The sequence below is a fragment of the Durotheca rogersii genome, assembly GCF_024521655.1.
Source record: "Durotheca rogersii strain YMJ 92031201 chromosome Unknown GGS23scaffold_3, whole genome shotgun sequence".
Taxonomy (NCBI): Eukaryota; Fungi; Ascomycota; class Sordariomycetes; order Xylariales; family Xylariaceae; genus Durotheca; species Durotheca rogersii.
The window spans coordinates 414,805-435,164 of NW_026251234.1; the positions used below are offsets into that span (position 1 = coordinate 414,805).

Sequence of the window (20,360 nt, forward strand, 5' to 3'; positions counted from 1 at the left end):
TACGTTATTTATACATGAATTGTAGCTTATTCTATGTTTAGTTTACTTGCATGTAATTATGATATGTCTTTTGAGTAGGTAGGGTGTTGAAAGAGATAGGTACGAAGAAGCTGTAACATCAGGGAACAGAGCTAAGGCTATTCAAGGTCCCCCACGCGCACTGCATCCAGAGCGCAGGGGACATGGGGTTCGATCTGATAAGATAAAATTATACTTATGGTTATGTGTGTGACTACATACGGCCTGCCTCCAGGGGGATTTCTCAGTATTTTCGACAAACAGTATGCCGACGCGTCCTAACAGGAATTGCAGGAATTACGAGGGGAGCCGATATTAGTCAGCCTACATCAGTAGTTTGGCTAGTAGGTGGTTATGTACCTAAGCCCGCCACATAGTTACATACATACCTGAGTCGGGGGCTTGTCTCCCAAGCCCCCAGAGGAAATAGAGCCTAAGTACCTACCTCATAGCTCATACCGTCTCCTCACGCCTTTCTTCGTCTCTTTACGCCTCATAGAACCCGGGATATACACTACGCGAAGAGAGACTCATCCTTCTCAAAACATCATGGGCGCGACACGTCAGATTCTTTGGATTGTGCCGCTATTTCTAGGCGCCGCGATCGCCTCCGGTATCGCAGCTAGCCAGGGCACCCCGAGCGCGTCGCGTGCCTCTCTGAGCTTGGAGGAATTGGACGAGAAGCTCCAGGTATGTTCTTCCTTAGCAGGCCATCGTTTTCCTGAGAAATGCGCCTTGCTGACTGGCGTGTTAGTCATGTGCGGTCGTGCGAGACCTCAATGCCGAGAAGCTCGCAGCCGCCTCTACAACCTCGACCGTGACGGAGCAGATCTTCGCGGTCCTCTTCCCCGGTAGCCCTGCCGTGAACGCTCTCCTCGCGACGCTGTACATCTCGGGACCTCCCAACTTCTTGCTGGCCTTGTGCCCGCCGAACATCGACCCTTCTTCGCTGTCCGTCATGGTGGCGTTCGCCGTAGGGGGGTTGATGGGTGACACGCTATTCCATCTACTCCCCGAGATCTTTCTCGGAGAGGATAGCCCCGAGCACGTGCGGCTTGTCCTCGTCGAGCCAAACCGAAACCTTCTCCTAGGCGTCGCCATCATGGTCGGCTTCATGACATTTGTGGCCATGGACAAAGGGCTACGAATTGCGACCGGCGGCGAGGGACACGACCACAGCCATGAGAGCAACTCCCACGGCGCGCAGCCCGAAACCAAAGCCACGTCGAGCTCGGTGGAAGTCTCCCAGACGGAAGCCACGAGACGCAAGAAGGAGGGGGGCAGCGCAACAGCCGACGAGAAGAGGGAGGAGGAAAAGGACATAAATCCCAGCGTCAGGCTAGGCGGTTACCTTAACCTGATGTGAGCATAGTGGTTCTCACGGTATGTACGTGGCCTTGACAACCCTTGCCTAACTCGCGTGTAATAGTGCCGACTTTACTCACAACATAACGGACGGCCTTGCCATGTCGGCGTCTTTCTATGCGTCGCCCACTATTGGCGCCACGACTACCGTAGCCGTGTTTTTCCACGAGATTCCTCACGAAGGTGATTCACCCATCCGACCACACCCCTCCCTGGTCGATGTAGCCAGACGCTAACCTCTGCGGCAAAGTTGGTGATTTCGCTCTGCTCGTGCAATCCGGCTTCTCTAAGCGAGCCGCCATGGGAGCGCAGTTCGTCACAGCTCTGGGAGCCCTTTTGGGGACGCTGATCGGCATCGCCGTCCAGGAATTCGGCGGTGGTAATGGCGTGGACGGCAAGGGCATCGGCATGAGCGGCGGTATCTGGGGCACCAGCCTTACCTACGGCGATCTGTTGCTCCCCTTCACTGCCGGAACTTTCCTCTACGTCGGGACCGTGGCAGTGATACCGGAATTGCTGGAGACGGGACCGCGAAAGCTCGAGGAGCTTCGGAAGACCCTCATCCAATTTGCTGCCATCGCGTTGGGCGCCGGGATCATGCTGTATATTTCATGGAACTAAAGGCACTTGTATCGACGAAGAGTGTGTGTACAGGTCAGCGTGACGCCTTTTACGAGACATGTTGTTTCAAAGCGTAGCATGTCTGCTATCACATGTAAGGCACCCACAGGGGAGTTGTCTTGTTTTTTTGTTTGTTTGCTAGGCACCTAATTACCATCCCACCAGGTTGTGTCAGTCTCGGACGGGTCTGGGCTTTTTTTTTTTTTTTCCTTTACGCTCCCCATGATATGCCGACCTGAGCCGCTGGGCCATCCATCCACCCCCGAGACCGTCACCCATGCTTCCGCTACAAGCCGCAGTGGAACCCGCAGTGCCACACATATGAGGCCGAGAGGGCCTTAGAGATGCCAAGAGGGTCTCGCATTGGCGCATTTGCGCATGGTACCTCAGGTTCCATAGTGCCCGTTCCTGCAGCTAGATGTGCGAGCTGCCGTTTGGATATGGGTGACTGGAGCTCTTGATTTTCACGACGCGCACAGGAGTATTCCATACATGGCATGCATGCTATGCATGCTATGCATGGTTGATCAATGTCATAGTGCCACCACGTGGTGCCATGAAACGGCCATCAGATCGAGAGTTTCCGTACGTGCCATGGCGAGGTGGAGATGCGCGTACCGGGACCGCCTCCCGATGCCTTCGGTGATCCGTCCCGCTTGCCTGTCGCAGGCCTCGTCTAGGTATACGCATACGGACGTTCGCCGCGCAGAATACTTCCGTGCTTTGGACGCACAGAAGCGCGTATACCGAGTGGAGAAGTCAGGTGGGCGGGAAAACTCAGGTGCGGGAGCGAGAATATCCCCACGATGTCGTTTTATCTCGGCTGGTTGGCTGCCTGTCGCTAAGCCATCGATAGATCCGTACCGGACCGGTCGGTTGACCGTGCGTTGCCGTACGCCTCATACCCCTAGTCGTCACGTAGGTGTTTAGAGGAGGTAAGTAGGCATGTCGAGGTAGGGATCCGTCGCCTGGTAGCTGTGGACGGGAGCTGAAGGCATTGGTCGCTTGTTGGCAGCAGTAGTGCTACCTAGCTTCGAGGTAGGCGAGTGTGCATGACACGGACCATCCACACGGCCTTGGCCGAAGTCGGTTGGCGAATTACCCAAGTTCCACGTATCCACTGGTAATATACCTTAGCTACCTCCCGGCCTACCTCCCGAACCTTGGAATGCCTGAGGTACCTCCTTATACGTATGGTGAGTATGGATCTTTAAAAGTATTCTCCCCGTAAGCATGAACCGGGAGAGCGAGAAGAGAAGAAACCTCTAATATTCAAAAAGAGAAAAAAAGAAAAGAAAAAGAAATAAACAAGCCTGTAATAACACTCAGGGTACAGTTATAATTAGGTGTCTTTGAAATCCTTACGGGTTAGGTAGGTATTACTAGTTAGGTAGTAATTACCTAATGAACCTGTCCTTGTCAGCCCAGAGCGAGGAAGAACGACCTTGCGGTCACATATTACCGTGCCAGCATGGCTCGTGTATACATACTGTAACATCTCAACCCACCTAGTGCAATGTGGTCTAGTCCATCCAGGCGTTTCCGACACGCAAGACCTGTCCCCTCTGCTTCGCGAAAGATCATGGACGATTCCATCCTACGTATACCTAGGTGTAATCTACGGGTGGGTTGGTAGGTATCCAATCTAGTACCGCCGTTTGCTGTGCCTGGTTGCGGACTAGTGCTACTTCCGACGCCAGCCAGGCGCTCGGGTGGGTGGTGAGCCCTAGGCATTTTCAGTATTATTCCATGCAGCCTGACCTCGATCACGATCACGCCTTTTGAGGTGCTGGCAAGGTGCCGGCAGCACGATTATCCACCGCAAAATCGCACCATGCCTTCGTTACATACCGCCATCTGCACGCCCGAAACAAACGAGACGGCTCCGTGGAGGGCGCGGCTCGTCGCGTCGAGGCGGGGCGAATATTCCGGCTCCCAGCTGAGCGTCGTCGAAGCGCGTCCTCTTCGCCCTTATCGAGCGCAGCACCGGCTGGCTCTGGTCGCGATAAGCCTCTCTCCCCGATTTAGTAGGCGGCATGTCTCACGGCTCGATGCCATAGGTTGGCGAGCTTAGTGCATGGCGAAGGGCGTGCGCCCTATACGGACAGACAATACAGAAATAACGACATGGGGGCGTGGACCTGCGAGTGCTTGTCGTGGTGGGTCTCAGCCCCAGCTGTCGCTGAAGCTGTCAAATTTTAGGTAGGGGGCGAGACTTCTGGGCAAGCTTGCCGTCCTTCGTTCGTCAGCACAGCGGAGCTTTGACTCGTCCTGGTCTCCGTTAGACGTGCCCGTCGGTAGGGAAACCCCTTAAAGCCGAGATCGGTGTTCGTACTTGGTAACGGCACTCGGTTATTGTCGACCTAGGCCTCGATGACTCGAGCTTCGCCAGAGGAGCCTTAAAGTGGGGGCGGATCACGGCCGTGCCTAGCAAGGATGCCGGAGAGGAGGGAGGTCCTTGACGACTCGACCGCCGGCCTTCTCTGCTCCACCCAACAATGCCACTACGTTAGTATGCAGCCGCTACTTTTACGTACCATTATTGGGCACCTCTTCCTTTGGAGGTAAAGCCTCGAAGTGGTCGCCTTTAGAGGCAAGGCGGCCGGCCGAGCGTTCTGGAAAGCTACACGCCCACGATCTTGGGACCTCAAATCAAAAAGAAGAGCCAAGCTGATTGCTGCTCCTGCAATGGCGCGATAACCCATGTCCGGGACAGGTCCGCTTCCGCGTCAGACCACCAGGGTCTCTCCATCTACGGAGTGGGAGACACGAAGGGCGGAACCAACCAATACTCGTTACGTCAGAACGGAGCTGTGCTCTGCCAGTGGTGGTAACTAACCTACTGCAGCCCGTAATAGCAGCGAGTCTTTCTAGTTCCATGACCTACGCAAAACTTTCACTCTCTTCAAGCGTTGACTCAACTACAAATAGAAGAACCCTGTGCACAGTGGACCGGCTGCCAACTCGACGGTTTTCCTATAATATAAGCGTACAGGGCATTTCTTGCTTTGCCAGAACAGCCCCCATTCTCTTTGGCATGAGCTTCGCGGCCCACGCCAAGTTATTAATATCATAACGTCGTATCGCTGGTATTACTGCCTGCCTGCTTGCCTACTTACCTACCTACCTACATACGTACGAATGCATACTACATAAGCAGGTCTCATAGAAGAATTGGCCCCTTTTTTAAATCAACACTCCGCGGCAACGCCCGTCATCTTCAGAACGGCATACTTTTATGAAAGGAGGAAGAAAAACACTCGTCCAAAGGCTACCATCTCGCAACTTCAAGACCAATAATCCCCCCCTCCCTCCCTTCGTAAACCCCTCCTACCCCGCAGACCTTTTGCTCTCATCCGAACCACCTCGCTACGTATCGAGCTGCCAACCAGGAAGTCCCATCCCCCTGTTTGGACGCCGGATTTTCTTCTTTCTTCTGTTTGAAGCGTCACAGGCTCGGTCCGATGCGATGTCGTTCAGTGCGTCGTCGGGGAGCAGCAAGGCGGGAACGCTGGGCGGATATGCTCGCAAGCTATCCATCATCACCAAGCCCAGCATGACCATTCACATCGACAACCATTATCATTCCAAAGTATACACGACCTCCTCAGAAATATCAGGCCATATCACGATCAGTCCCCAGAGCGATGTACGATTTGATGCCCTTCAGATTGTCTTATTCGGAACCAGCAAGACCCGCATAGACACTGTCAACATTCCGCAAGCCACTTCCCATAACTTCCTCAAACTCACAATGCCGATTCCAGAATCATCGTACCCAGTGCCGCGCATATTCGAGGCGGGTATCAATTACAACGTTCCGTTCACATTTGTCATCCCCAGCACTCTTACGCTCAACGCGTGCCACCATCAAGTTGCGAACGATTCCGTCCAGGAACATCACGTTCGACTACCGCCCACGCTCGGCTCTTGGGAGAGGGACGATTTTTCACCCGACATGAGTCGAATCCAATATACTATCAAAGGACGATTATATGCAGACGAAGAGGCGGGCGCACCCCATACGAAAATCATGGAGGCTAGTCGAGAGATCAAAGTCCTGCCAGTTGTTACCGAAGACGCACCGTTGAATATCACCAAGTACGACGATTTGTACACTATGTCCAAGCGGAAGACGCTACGTAGGACGATCTTGTCGCCGAAGTCCGGCAAGGTATCTCTCACGGGCACCCAGCCACGCGCAGCTATGCTCAGTCCAGACGGGCAGACGATTACGCCGACCACGGTGCCGCTTGAGCTCGAGTTCATACCGGCTGCAAGCGACGTGATACCTCCAAAGGTCACGGGGGTGTCCGCTAAAGTCACAGCGGTTACATACTTCAGCTGCAACGGTATTAATCATTACCCCAATCTCCAGGATGGGCACCCGTCCTTCGGCCCCGGCGGGCGTGGCTCATACTCTGGAACGACCTCGGTTTGTGTTGGCCCCGTCGACGACGCGAAATGGGGCCGTCGCTTGCTGGCTCAAGCGAGGCCAGACTCGGGGTCCGGCACCGAAGTCATCTCAGCGTCGGACTCGGATCATTCTCCCATAAGCACCTCCAAAGCCTCTGCTACGAAGAAGGGCAAAACGAAGACCATATCGCCTCCGTTCTCCTACACTGCCCGGCTACAAATCCCAGTTCAGTTGCCAGCGCAGAAGAAAGCATTCATCCCCACGTTCCATTCGTGCATCTCGTCGCGCGTCTACGTGCTCTGGGTTACGGTGTCGCTCGCGTCCGGCGGAGCTACCGCACACCTGACGCTCGGCCTGCCGCTGCAGATCGGCGTCAGCCCGTCGGGCGTGCACGACACGGGACTTCCCCCGAGCTTCGAGGAGGCCCAAGCCCAGGAGCTTGCCGAGGAGGCGGACGCGTACCTAGGCCCCCGCCAGCTCACCGGCCGGCCCAACGTCGAGCCTCGCCGCCGCGAGCAAACCCCCGTGCTCCCCGGATATGCGGATCTGATGCAGAGCGATCACCACAGGCGGATCGTGGCCGCTCACTGAGGCCCGAGCGACGTGGATGCTCGCCTTTAATTTTATGGTTTTTCTCTCTCTCTACTTTAGGCCCGGAAGCAGGCTGTAATGAAACTGGGGCCCTGGTATATCACATAATCTTGGGGGTGATTCTGCCTGTTTTACCTCTCACCGTTCTATCTTGGAAGAGAGGGGCGGGAGGCAACTTGACCTGCGCGGCGTTCAGGTATCGGGGATTGGATTAAATTCACGTCGTGCGTCTTCACCAGATGTACCTATACACATTCCAGGTTCAAAACAATGTTAACGATTAATGCCTACGCGAGATGGTAGCCCCCACGACTGGGAGCTTGGGAATCCGAAACGGGCGCTCTCTGTGTTATGTGAAACGCATAGAAATACACCTTAATAATACATGAGGGGACTCTACGAGCCCTACCTGTTTCTCCGAAACGTCACAATGCCTCCGGGATATCATGTCGGAACGAAATCCTATAAACACTACCAGATACAACCAGAATCTCTTACCGCTACCCACGCAACTGGATAGACTTTTGCGATGATAAGTTGACTATTATGCGACTCGCCTTCGAGCAAAGTCTTCGCCACTTATTAATATCACGATGACACTAAAAGGTGATCTGGTTATGCAATATAGGGAAAACTAGTTATTTAACGAGAGTATATAGTCAATTCTTATAGCCTTTAGCAACTTCCACTCTACCAGGCCATTTCAGGAAAGTTCCCTTGATACGCGTGTGTAATGTGTCTGTCATCTTGTCCGCTCCGCCCTCCCTACAAGTTTCTCCGCAAACCTCCTAGAGGAGGACCCCGACGACCTCGTCCTCGACGATCTGGGTGTCTTGCTCGAAGGCGCCGTAATCGAGAATTGCGGGCCGCGCCACTAGTCCGTCTTCGTCGTCGAGGGTGCCGTTGATTGGCACGTCGCGCAGGACGAGCGTCCCGATTGGGAGCGGAGTCGGCGAGACTGGTTTCAAAAGGGGGTTAGCCGTCCGGCCGGGGAGAGGGGAAGGGGGGGGGGGGGGGGATCCTTGTCTCGGCGGTAATAGGTAATAGGATTCACGTTGGGTCTGAGACTTCTTCGAACGCCACTTACAGGTAATCCCGCCGCTGCGCAGCCGGTAGTAGCCGGCGCCCGTGCTCCGCTTCGACTTCTTGTTCTCGGGCCACTTGACCTTGCCGTTGCTGTCGTAGAGGTTGCCGTCGTTGGTGCAGTCGGGGCTCGGCTTGCAGTACCGGTAGTTCGACGCGCGGTTGAGCGTTATCGAGATCGTGCAGCCCTTCTCCTTGTTGCAGTATTTTCCCGCGTCCCGCCACGCTCGGATCTTGCCCCCTTGGTCTGGTAGATACCGCCCGTGTGTCAGCAGCTCCGGCTTCTCTGGAGACCTCCCCTTGTTGTGGGCTGGGAGAGAGAGAGGGTTCGCGGAATTAGGTACGCACATTTCTGCCCTTTTGATAGCACGCAGCGGTTGAACCGGCTACCACCCCCCGTCGTCTCTGCGAAAGGGAACTCGTCGCACTCGTACCCCGAGCCGTAGGGGCTCTCGCCGCAGCGATTGTTACGGGAACATCCTGCGCTGTTCCTCCGTGCGGCCTTAGTGTCGTCGTCGGGGTGGTCGAACTCGAGCTTGTCGTTACCGGACCGGCAGAGCAAGCCAAAGCACATGGTGTTGCAGGTTTCTGTCTGGGCGTAAGTACGTGACGTTCTGTGTTGGTATAATATTGTCGGAAGGGCTCACCGAAACCGCCCCTCCCGTTGTCCTTTTCACAGTCATACTCGACGGCGATGTGCTTCGGGGCTCTTTTTGCGATGAGCTGGCCTATGCTTATTGCCCCGGCCCATGCTGGGGCAACGTGAGATAGGCCAACGGCGAAAGTGAGAAGAAGGACAGATTTCATTTTGAAGAATTAGGCGAAATCCGAGTCTTGGGCACAGCTTGAAAGCGAGTTTATTATTTCGAGCAGAGACGGGACTATCTGAGGGGGTTTATATATGGAATGAGAAACAGAAACTACCATTATATCCATGATTCGGTCGCGTACGTCGTTCTATTTCCGTTCAGCAATGCTTACTGATTAATCTCTTGCTCGGGGTTGAAGGAGTGACCGATCAGCGCTAAAGGTATTGATATTAAGTTGCCCAAGGAAGAGACATTTGGGGTCCCACCGTCCTACTCAGATCAATATGGAGAGTTGCGATAGAGGCACGATTGCAACGTCATAGTCCCGAGATCTACGTCGAGGAGTTCTAAAAGTAACCACGCCCGTAAGCCGATCGCTCTCTTATACCGTGGGATAGTCTCAACCGCCCGTATCTGCGGTGTAATTGTAGGATGAGACCGCCAATATGAGACTGCTCGCACCAGAATCCCGTAAGCCGGCCTTCGACCTGATATTATATAAGATATTGACGTGACAATATCGGCAACTAGAGCAGAAGAAAGGAATTATAATAGGGGCTTTCTCAGAAGCTGATATGTCAACACACCCGCAATCGAAGGAGGTATATCCTTTAACTGCTCGCCAACTGAGAATAGATACACCAAGCATTTTCCACGTACTTTCATACTCCGTCACGTGAAATGCAAGGGGCGATATTGTGTCAACCTGAGGCACTACGGCATGCAAAACGGTGCCTTGTGATGGGTGGAAATGGCAGGAAACGCACAACAGTCAATTGACCTTAAATTGCTGTATTTTAGCTGTTTCCAGCAGCTAGCTTAATTCCTTCAATTCAACAACAACAGGTTCAGCTTTCAACAACGTCTTGTATGCCTTACAATCGAGGCAGCGAGGCCACGAGAGCGAACCGCCAAAACGCACAATATTTCCTCGCTTGGATATGCAGGCTGATATGCTTGGTATGCTTCTATACACGGCTTACCTCTATCCTCGGTTTAATAGTTGCCGTCGCGGGTGGATTGCTGACTCGCCCCCACTTAGCTAATATATCAACTCAATATAATAAAAGACGAGTCTAGGCATTGAGGGTTTCCTTCGTCGTAAGTGGGCCGGTGCTGCTGCGGCTTTAACCTGCGTGGTGGGTGTGTAGTGGGTGTGCTGGAGCACGGTCGGCCTGGGCTCATCTGCTCACCGTGTCACATTCTGTTCAACGTAGGTGCGCACATACCCTCATGCAAGCCTTGCCGACTCGATGCGTGAGGCAGACTTTCGAGGCTGTCTTCGAGGGTTTTCAGCTTCCCGAGCGGAGTGAGGTGGCCGATCTTGACCCTGGACGACCGCGTCGTAATGAGGACCGCGCCGTGGTGGGCGTTGGAGGGAAAACGGCCGGATGTCGTAGCAGGCGCTTAGCAACACTCTTAAGACTAGGGTTTACTGAAGCCTCGCGCTTACGGTGCGCGAACTCAAGCTACAACAATACCTAAGTACCTAGTGACCGGGTTTATCCAGAATTTTGAATACTAACGTCCTAGATGAGACAAAAGTCACAGAAGTCAGTCGTCCCGCCGACTTCTCTGATTTCATCCTGCCACAGCTCACCATCCATGATGCCGGGCACAAACGTCGGGCCAACGAAATGCCATTTTCTTTCTTCTGCTTCCCTCAGGACGACGGGCCACTCGGCTCCCTCTAGCAACGCCACGGAGTCTCCTTCTTGCACCGAAGCAACTCCTGTGGCGAGGGCCGTTATTTGGAGAGAGTCGAGGCGTACCAATATCAATGACTTATCGTTCAAATTGGTGGATAGCTGGCTGAGTAGGTTGAGAATATCTGAAGTGCAATCTAGAAGACCTCCGTCGTGCTGAATCTGATTGGATACTAACGAAGCCGCGATGATGGCACAGCTTGTCAGCTCTGCAGTCCACCCCGCTGCTCCTGCGGTTGACTCGGCCCTCTGCCACTTTGCCACTAGATCCTCCCCAGCCCTCAGGCTATAGTTCGTGTCAGGATACTCTAGAATGTCTAACCAGATGTTGAAAACTCGGCTTGGTTCGGAATAGCTGTCCTGGCTCAGAAGGTCGAGAAACGTATCTTCGGCGTCTCCGCTGCAGTACTCCGTGTTATCTTGCAAGAGACGGTATAACTGGCGGAAGAATCTAATTTTGTCAACCAAAAGACGCAAGGTATCAACTTCTTCCACGAGACCATCAAGCGGGCGGGTCAGGATGCCTAGTTCACATTGCTCAGGCCGCGTCGGAAAGATGGTGGTAGCCGGGGTTTCGCCCCCAAAAGTCACAACTCTTCCAACGACCTTACCTCTGACACAGAGCTCTCCGGGTCGTGGATTCAGTACTGTCGGTAATTGTACGGTGATTTTGGAACCCCCTGTTGCGTCGCCCGACGGTGTAGAGATGTTGACATCGGCATCAGAGAAGTCGGGCACCCAGCTTGGGAAAGAAGGGTGATCATGACACGCATCCCCGAGAACCTTGAGTGTTTGAGACCACATGATCATGGCGACGGCAGCTTCCTCATAGACGCGCCAGAGCGGTTTCGAATATTCCACTGCTGGCAGCTGAATGCCTAGGCTCGTATACAGTGCGTGCAGCCCATAGATCCTGTCTCTCGGCTCTGTCGCCTGGAACTTTTTGCATTCGGCGAGACAAGAGGATAGGAAGACGACTCTTCGGTCTCGCTCATCGTCTAGATCCTCCGCGCTAGGGTCCGGCTCCGAGGGCACTCGGCCCAGAAGATAATCTCGTAGAGTATTCCGCACGTCAATTCCAATATAGCTCTTCTGTGCCTGAGTATCGAGCTCATCGATGAATTCTTCAAACACCAGAAAACGAGCTGCTTTGAAATAGATATCCCACGGGATGCTGCATTTTCCGCACACAACGTGGCAGTCGCGAGAAAAACTCGCCTCCTGTACTGTCCAGATGCGAGAATGCCAAATGTGGCAGAATATGTGGTTGAGAGCAGAGGAGTCCGAGTCTATTTTCCCCTGCTGCCTGAGTTTTGCTGCGGCTCCGCCAAAGTAAAATGCGTCAACTACCATGCATTAGCATCCGAGGATGATTGCCCGCACGTACAGTCAAATAGCAGCAACTTTTTCAAGGCGCGCTGCGAAGGACAAGACCCTATGCGCTCCAGGTGCGCCATCAACTCGGTCGTGAAGTCGTTTCCCGGACCCAGCCAACACAGCGTGCGCGCAGCCTTCTGGTAGATCTCTCCCATGAGCGCCACCTGTGTGTTGCGCTCTTTCACGCTCTCGGTGTCGCTGCCCTGGTCTATGCAGATTGCGTCGACCCATAAGACACGATCTTGGCCTGCCAGCCGTAGATGTCGAAGAGCAGACTCGCAGTTTGGCGTCACCAACAGCTGCTGGCCGTCACATGAAATAGGCACCGTGCCGACTCGTGCCCCCCAGACGTAGGAAAGTGCCTCGAAGCCATTTTTGGCCTGTGAGGTAATACTTTCAAGGCTTGCCTCCGTCAAGGTAAGCTCCAAGGCGGCAGTGAGACTGGGGGATGGGAGGAGTGTCAGGAGTCGGACTGAGCGTGGGGACGACAGCCGACAGTACTGGTAACCGGCCGTTGGCCTTGAAGGCGAGGTATTCGCGGACATGGGCACTGAACTATGGCGGGTTCTGGTCAGTCCGTGGCGGTCTTTTTCGTTACGCTCATGGTTGCGTTATCCTTCTCCGTACAGCCAGCCAGTGTATTGGGCATTGGTCTGCATTGTCCCGACAAGCCACCCACGTGAGCTGCGTACTGTAGATGCGTGGGCAGCAAGTCGCCAGCTACTACCTAGCAGCTGCTAGCTCTCTCCACCTCACGTGGATGTCATCCAGGCCCCCAAGCTGTTGGAGCTTCCCGGGGTGCCGTCACGTGGTCTTACATCTCTTTGGCCATTCGGTATCGGGGCAGCAAGGTGAGAAACAGCAGGTGGTTGGTGGTCGCCCGGCAGAATATTACGCGATAACGGCCTTGGGAACACCGTATGCTCTGTGACATGCAGTACACATCGCTGTATTATGCCTTAACTTGGTACTTCCTCGGTACACGGTGACCTACGACCGGTAATATCCCGGAAACAGTCAAACCCTCATTATACCTACCTACTAAAAAGGTTAACTTGAAAAAAAAGTGACAGCCACTTCGCCTTTCGCTGTATCATTCAAGCTTTGTAAGTTAACTACTCTCCTCCTTAGATAGCTTTCTTATCAGCCTTAATAAAATTTCTATTGTAATTATAAACACAGTTCGTTATAGTAAGGAATATCATATCTCATCTCATATCTTCTACACCGACTTTATCCTCTCGATATCCTTGAATAAGCTTTGAAATCATCAGCTACAGAGCTACAAATTGTTTGGGTCACTGGTTGATCAGTCTGACCGTCCTTTCTTCAATGCAGTCTCGATCACTTCATCTGGATCGATGCCGTAGAGTCAGGGGCTGTGTTGCAGGGAGTCGTTTGTCGCCCCCTAGAAGGCGAAGGAGCCCCAAAAGGTCCCTCATTAAAGTTATTCACATAGCGCTGAGGTACAGCAGATTTAGTGCCGGTGCAGGGTGTGTCGCGCCTGTGCGGTCTTCACAAAAGTACCTACTCCGAAATCTCGCGCGTCCCTACAGGGGCACAATGACTAGATTTGTCTCTTACAATAGATATTAAATAAACGTAACGCAAGTCATCCGCCGTAGTACATCCGGCAAATCATGACGAAGTCGAGTTGCTGATCTGCACCTCATTACTTCTTCTGATCGGATCGACGTCTCGCAGAGAATTCTGGCTTCGCACCGACCCCGGGCGAGGCCAATACGATAAATACTTGATTTTCGGGATCTCAGTCATCGCCGACCTTAGTCGGGTAATACCTAGCGGTACGATCCGCGAGCTAAACAGCTGGAGGCCGGGTGCAAGAAGAGCAACCATCATCCCCCCTCAAAATTGACCCTCTCACTTTCGAGCTGCTGCATTTCCATTTATTCGCTTACTGATCTGCCAAGTCTTCTGCCATCGCGACCATGGCCGACCTCCAGACCCACAACCTTGACCTCACCCTCCCCGATCGGGCGCCTGAGTTACTGAAAGAGTATGCTGAAGGCATTGATACGGGCTCGTCTTCATTTGCCATCTACAGCTTGGTCCCCGACATGACTGCCTCGCAGATAGAGGAGATCTCCAACATCCCGCAACAAGAGTACGAAGAATACGAGTATCCCGGCCGGCTCGCGCGCCCCGCCAAGCCCGCCTTCGACTTTGCCGGCAAGACATTGAAAGATGTCGTCGCAGCTCACGCTGCTATGGACAAAAATATCATTAAGCCAGGTGACGGCGGCGCCGCCGAGATCGCCTGGTACCCTAATGTGTTCGTCGTGCTGACCAAGAGAGACGACCTCGCGGACCACGGCATGCTGCTCGTCTATGCCCAGAGGGAGCACCCAGACGGCGTGGGCAGGATGGACCGGTTTTTCTTCGACCCGAAGGACATGTTCGCGGTGCTGACGGATGTCATGGTGGGCTCGCATGGGATGGACGTGTACAAGAAGTGGCGGGATATCGACGGGCAGGAGTTCTTGAGCATCAGGAAAACCGAGGGTCGCGCGTAGAACATAGCACTCGACGACGCCCTTACATCCAACCCAGCCTACACAGGTCTACCTCGCTTGGGGGAGCATAACGTATAGGAGGTCCCTTTTCCGGTGCTTACCTGCGCGCCTTAAGAGAGTCGGGCGAATTAGGAGAAATTCCCTTGGCCTCCTCACCTCACTGTTTGTCGATTTTCACCGTCATTTGCTCGCACCCAACTTTTTGCCACATAGGGAGGGGTGCGTCCCCCCCCAGCCACAGACCTCTTGGTGTGCAACCCAACATAGCCCTTGCATATGTCGGACTGACCTGCTCTGAAAGAGAGCTGGATAGAAGACAGGCCTGAAATCGGGATGTTGCATATTGTAGTACCCTTAGCTCCAGTTAACAACCATAAACCAACCCAATCGGTGCAGGACCCAGGACACCGAAGGGGTGGCTCGAGAGATGTGATAGGCTAGAGAGCGGTGAGCTTCGTTACCTTTAATCGATTAGTTATGTAGGCTTCGTCGGTTGATGTGACCAACTGCAGATGTGCATGAGTTTAGACGAGCTGCTGGAAACCTTACTAGAGTCGAGAATTAGCTGGTACATGTCACTGTATGGTGAGCGAGCGAGGAGGCGAGGTATGAGGCGCACTCGTCTGTATTCGAGACGGAAGACCGCGTCCAAGTCCGCCACAATATGGGAAGAAAGGCAGTAGATCGGGCTTTGGTGGGGAGGTGAGAGTAGGCATGCGGGTAGGTATATTATTTGCATTTCAGGTAAGTGCTCTGAAGATGAGGCACGACTATGTACACCCTCTGCGTAGGAACCGCGATGCGCTCATTGGCCTTGGCGAAGTTCTGGGAATGATTAGGTATTGTTTAGAGATCCTACCATGGTGATATGGCATCTTATATTTGCACCTAGGATTGATACTGATCTGTCCCCGTCTTCCCCCCTCTCCGTTTCTCTCTAACGTCCGTAGGCTACGCGGCGACGACGTTTCCCGGGATAACGGAGGGAATTCTAGCTGGCTAGGCTTCGCTGGCCGAAGACTTCGTGCGGGGGACGGTGGATGCCACATAAGTGGCCGCCAATATCATCAAGATCTAACAGGCCAACAGGTGACGCAACAAATTGAACCGTTCAGAATGTTATTTGCTGACATTTGTTCTGGATGCGGAATAGGCTAAGATAGTTATTTAAAGAAAGGGGGTCGTTTGGTTAGATGTTAACAAGCAACGTAATTGTTAGTTATGAACCCGGGTAGGCTTTCAGGCTAAGGTGGGCTGATATGTCAACCAGAGAGGTAGGGGTTGTGTTACGTAAAACGTAGACGCCTACATTCTCGACTTGCAGACGTGGGCTTACATTAACAAAGGCCGCTTCCCTAAATAACAATTTTGATATCCTATCGATTTGTTGACCCGAATGATAACTTGGAATAATCAAAGCCAGGGCTCTCAAATATATTTATGGTTTGCTTGAGCATTCCCGATAGATCCTTGTACAGAGAGATGCCTTCATTTAGGAGCCATCAGAGGCTCAACTCCCATGTGGTGAATGTTTCATCGAGGCCGTCCTTGCTGTACTGGATGACTGACCCGGCACCGGTCATGCGTCAGATAAATGGTGTTTATGGCTCGACCGTTCTAATCACCAGAAGGCACTCTTTGCCGTTGGGGGGAAGCTGCTTTGGGTTCTGTAACTCGATCCCCTTCATAATCACCTCCGTTGAGAGGAGGCCGTCAACCGGATATTTGGAGTTGGCTTGGCGTTTGGGATGAGGATGTATCTTTTAAGTGAAGTCGACTGACGAGGCCATGTTGCCTCGTCAAGCTTTACTATGAAGACGCGCTTAACAGTAAATCGGGCTTAATGGCCAGCGTCGCCGCTCGTGAGGCGGTAGTCCACCTGGTAACACGGTTAGCAACAGCAGATTTACCCTATTAACGTAAATAATTAGGCGAGAGAATCACAAACGAAATAGTAAGTTAGGCTACCCCTCTACGAGCTACCCCTCTACGAGCTACCCCTCTACGAGCTACCTAAATTAAGCATTACCTAGTAACTACTACGTTAATAATTAAAGCTATTTATATTATTAAAATTAATTAAAACCCTTTAATTCCGGCGTTATAACCTTGATATAATCCTCCGTTTACGATACTTCGTTTTTAAGCGTTCCTAGCGCCGTTTTAGCCTCTCTAGGTACCTCCTCGTCGCTTACCTCGTCCTTATATATTACCCTACCTCTTAACGACCTTTTTACCCGCCGTATATCCGCCATACGAACGAAGCGCTCCCCTAGCGCTACGTATATCTTCTTACGCGTTTTAGTAATAGCCTTATCGTTTTTAACGGTCTCATATTAAAGCTAGGTTATAAGAGTCGCGATCGTATTAGCCTACCGGTCGAAGGCATCGCTAATTTTCCGAATAAATAACCGTTACGATACGGCCTTAGCCCTAGAACTAATAGAAATAAACCGTTAAGTAACGTTTCGTAATACCTAGCCGTTTAAAGGTATATTAACGTATTTTAGAGCTAATAACGTTAGGAAATTAGGTATTTTCGGCCTTTCGATAACCTCCGATACCTCCGACCGTTTCGGCCGAGATCTAAGAATACCTTTATCTTTTATAATTACGAATCTCGACGATAACGGCTTTTCGCGGTTTTTAGGATAAATCCTAGAAGTCCTTTAAGCTTCTTTAATAATTCGAGAAGTTATTATATCGACCCTAGCCTATCGGTATACCTTTAATATATCGATTTTAATAAGGCATAGGTTTAGATTCGTACTTTAGCTCTTCTTAAGGAGACTTTTAAGCCGTTTTTTTAATAACCTAAATATTCCGATATCTAAAACCTATACGACGTAACTATAGTAAGGCTAGTAAAAAACGAGTGAACAGGAGCAGCGTGGGCACGCTGACGGAGGCACGAAACAAGGACTGCCCAACTGCCAACAACTGGCCCAGTGCCGATCAACTAAGAATCACAGCTGTAAACAGCTGTAATCGGTTGATCGGCCAGCTGAAAACGGCAGCTGGGAAAGGAAGACTAGAAACGGCAATCGAGGATGGCTAGAAAGGCATGGCAAGAAACGAGTGAATGGCTGTAGGCTGTGATGTCTATAGGTCTAAGTCTAGCTGATGAAAATATAAGTGCGCGACCTATATAAATACACATCGAAAAGGCTACGTGGCCTAGATCCACCGCACCACTACACGAGCCATATTTTATTTTAAAGATAACGCGTAAGAAAAGCGTCGTAGGTATGCGATTTATAGCCGTCGTAAATTAAAACGACTTATTTATTACCGAAACGGGCCCGAATATAAGGAATAAAAATACCTTCGAGCTAACTTAACGTAATATTATTACTAATTTATCCTTTAAGTAACGCCTAGAACCGCTAATCCTTCTAAAGATCGTAAGAATCGTTAGAAAACTATTAAACCTAAACGTCGATACCTTTAAAAAGTATTAAAGAAGGAAGAGGCTTTCCGCCGAAGCCTACATACTTAAAAGTAATAATCCATTAACCTTTTTCGACGCCTTTCTTAAGTATTATATAAGTATCGGCTTTAGAAATTACCTAATGATTACCGGTAACGCCTTATACGATACCTATTTCGTCGGCGTTAAAGAAGCGCTCGGAAGGGATGGCTAATAATTCGAAAGCTTTTAATCGATCGAAAAAGAGGTTAATATTTACCGTCGTAGCGCTCTTAATCCGCTTATAATCGACGATCTTAGCCTTAAAGGCCTTAACCTTTAGGTTTCGATCTAAAAAACGATAATATTAATACTTCCCTAGCTTTCCAGAGCCGCCGTTAGCGTTTAATAAGCGGTCGGTTATAAACTTAAATTAAATAAAGGCTAACGCGAAGCCTAACTTAGCCTACGAAATAACTTAACGAGTTAATTTAGCTTCTAAGATCGGTAATAAAGCCTACCGATTTTTATTTAGCTTTTATCTCGTTAGTTTACTAGCGAAACGACGCGCTAGGTAGGAACGAAAGACGCTATATCGAAGGGTAGCTTTTCGGATATTAATACCGCATATAACCTCCCGAATAGCGGCTTCCGTACGGATTTACGTTTCCTTTAAAGATACTATCTTAATTAATAAAAAATCAGGAAGAAATTAATAGTAAAAGGAATTACTAAAGATTAAAACTAACCGAGAAATTATAGGTTATTTAAGTAAAGGCGTCGCGTTAAAAGGCGCGTTCGTAGGTCCTAACGCGGTAGTCCGTAAAGAGGTGGCTCGTGGAGGGGTGCCCTAGCTTAGCTACTTACGACCTCGAAGCTGGGATGTGGGTATCAAGTCGCGAGCTTCTGGCGCCGGTCGTTTACCCGGGTCTCATACTCTTGATTTCGTCAAGGAAAATCAGCACGGGAAACGCGTTTAAGGCGCGTCCACGACTATAACGCGAAGGAGGCTAATAGGTATCTTGCTGCACGGGTTCGCTTAACACCGCTCTTATAGAACGAGGCGCGATGGGTCTTCTCCGTTTGCTCGAAGGCGTGGAGGAGGCGGGATACTAGCTCAAGGAGGGCGACGCGAAGCCCGAAGAGGTAGATGTAGCCTTCAACAATGGGGTTACCCTCTTCGTCCTCCTCGACGGCAAAATAACGGGTGGAAAAATCCAGCACGGCTGTAATAGAATCCTTTAGAGCCAGACAATAAGTGTATTCTCGTAACGAAGACTGTTGTCTGGATATAATAGTCAACTAAATGAAGTGAGTAAGCAAGGTGGAAACATATAGAGATACGATAACATTGCTGTCACGTAGCTACCTTCCCCAGTAACGTATTGACTGCCTTGTTACGCGTGTGGCAGGCGGATGGTGCGGCTAGCAAGCTAATCCGTCTTATGTAGGCCGAGCTGCTCTCTCCGTAGGAATAGCTCTTGGCCAAAGAGCCACCCGAGACGCAACCCTGCGTGGATATTGCCTGTGAAGAAGTTCTAACCAATCTTGTTGGGCTTGTTTGAAACACCCTGGGAAGCTGTCACGTAGGAAAACCAAACAATAAACGCCTACATAGCCTACGAGGGAGACGTAGACGCCTGCGTTTCCCTCGTAGGCTAAGTTAACAGCTTATATCGTTACATGACAGATGATATCGATACGACGCTGACTGGGGACCAGCGAGAGCAGGGTTGGTTAGAGCGGGCAGGCGACGCAAGAACGGCGCGGCGGGCTGCCAAGACGGAATGCCGTATTGTTTCTCTTAGAGGTATAAGGCGCCGGCGCCTTCGAAGATAGGAGTGTCGTTGAGAGCGATTTTAATGCAGGGAGACGTAGTAGAGGAGGGCCGGATGTGCTCGGGGTAGGGGACCAGTCTCTTATTCTTGTGGCTGTATTCATAGATGGTACAAGTCTGTCGGTGGGGTCCAAGTTGCAGAGCCGGTTACTCAACGCCTACTTGAATACCCCGCCCGGTGCCCCTCGAGTGCCCCCCGCTAGGGAACTTGGCGATCACTACGGCAGGTGAGAGGTTGTGATAGTGGAACTAACGTTGCTCTCTCGTAGCCGGGGGTTCACCTGGCAGGGGAAAAGCACCTAGACTATTACTAGTAGGTACCTCAGGTAGGTACCTACGTTACTCAGGTAGGCTAGGTATAGGCACCTTAGGTGATTGTTCAACTCCCTACTGTAGGCGGCAGGCGTTTGCCCTGGTTACGCAACGGCCTTGATTTCCATCCAGATTTTCTATTTGTGACATCGCAAGAAGGTGCTAATATGTGGTCTACCGGCGTCAAGAGAGAGTTCACTGCATCGCCCTGCTTAGCTAGGTAATGTCAACTCCGGCACCGACGCAACCTTTCTCTTCCTCCTTTCAGAGGGGCATTGTTC

At 51.6% G+C, this 20,360-nt stretch overlaps 6 protein-coding genes across 6 annotated transcripts; 4 read left to right on the top strand and 2 right to left on the bottom strand.

The window, feature by feature from the left end:
• The first annotated feature begins 102 nt into the window (after positions 1–102).
• GGS23DRAFT_550934 (Zip-domain-containing protein) lies at positions 103–2,212 on the top strand. Its single transcript, XM_051515318.1, has 4 exons — positions 103–708; positions 773–1,380; positions 1,448–1,566; positions 1,634–2,212. Exons 1-4 carry the CDS (start codon positions 568–570, stop codon positions 2,002–2,004), a joined length of 1,239 nt encoding a protein of 412 aa, XP_051375222.1. The 5' UTR covers positions 103–567; the 3' UTR covers positions 2,005–2,212.
• A 196-nt stretch (positions 2,213–2,408) lies between these two features.
• GGS23DRAFT_550939 (uncharacterized protein) lies at positions 2,409–3,100 on the top strand. The gene has a single exon (XM_051515319.1). It carries the CDS (start codon positions 2,497–2,499, stop codon positions 2,932–2,934), a length of 438 nt encoding a protein of 145 aa, XP_051375223.1. The 5' UTR covers positions 2,409–2,496; the 3' UTR covers positions 2,935–3,100.
• Positions 3,101–4,910: 1,810 nt separating this feature from the next.
• Positions 4,911–7,701, top strand: GGS23DRAFT_550940 (uncharacterized protein). Its single transcript, XM_051515320.1, has one exon. It carries the CDS (start codon positions 5,243–5,245, stop codon positions 7,010–7,012), a length of 1,770 nt encoding a protein of 589 aa, XP_051375224.1. The 5' UTR covers positions 4,911–5,242; the 3' UTR covers positions 7,013–7,701.
• Positions 7,396–8,902, bottom strand: GGS23DRAFT_614986 (uncharacterized protein; the record flags this gene model as incomplete). The annotated part of the gene is made up of 4 exons (XM_051520690.1): positions 7,396–7,970; positions 8,100–8,342; positions 8,444–8,683; positions 8,743–8,902. 4 exons carry the CDS (start codon positions 8,900–8,902, stop codon positions 7,801–7,803), a joined length of 813 nt encoding a protein of 270 aa, XP_051375225.1. The 3' UTR covers positions 7,396–7,800.
• A 1,482-nt stretch (positions 8,903–10,384) lies between these two features.
• Positions 10,385–12,850, bottom strand: GGS23DRAFT_550945 (uncharacterized protein). Its single transcript, XM_051515321.1, has 2 exons — positions 11,998–12,850; positions 10,385–11,926 (listed from the first exon to the last, which is right to left on the bottom strand). Exons 1-2 carry the CDS (start codon positions 12,530–12,532, stop codon positions 10,434–10,436), a joined length of 2,028 nt encoding a protein of 675 aa, XP_051375226.1. The 5' UTR covers positions 12,533–12,850; the 3' UTR covers positions 10,385–10,433.
• A 732-nt stretch (positions 12,851–13,582) lies between these two features.
• Positions 13,583–15,004, top strand: GGS23DRAFT_550947 (uncharacterized protein). Its single transcript, XM_051515322.1, has one exon. It carries the CDS (start codon positions 13,937–13,939, stop codon positions 14,519–14,521), a length of 585 nt encoding a protein of 194 aa, XP_051375227.1. The 5' UTR covers positions 13,583–13,936; the 3' UTR covers positions 14,522–15,004.
• The last annotated feature ends 5,356 nt before the right edge of the window (positions 15,005–20,360 follow it).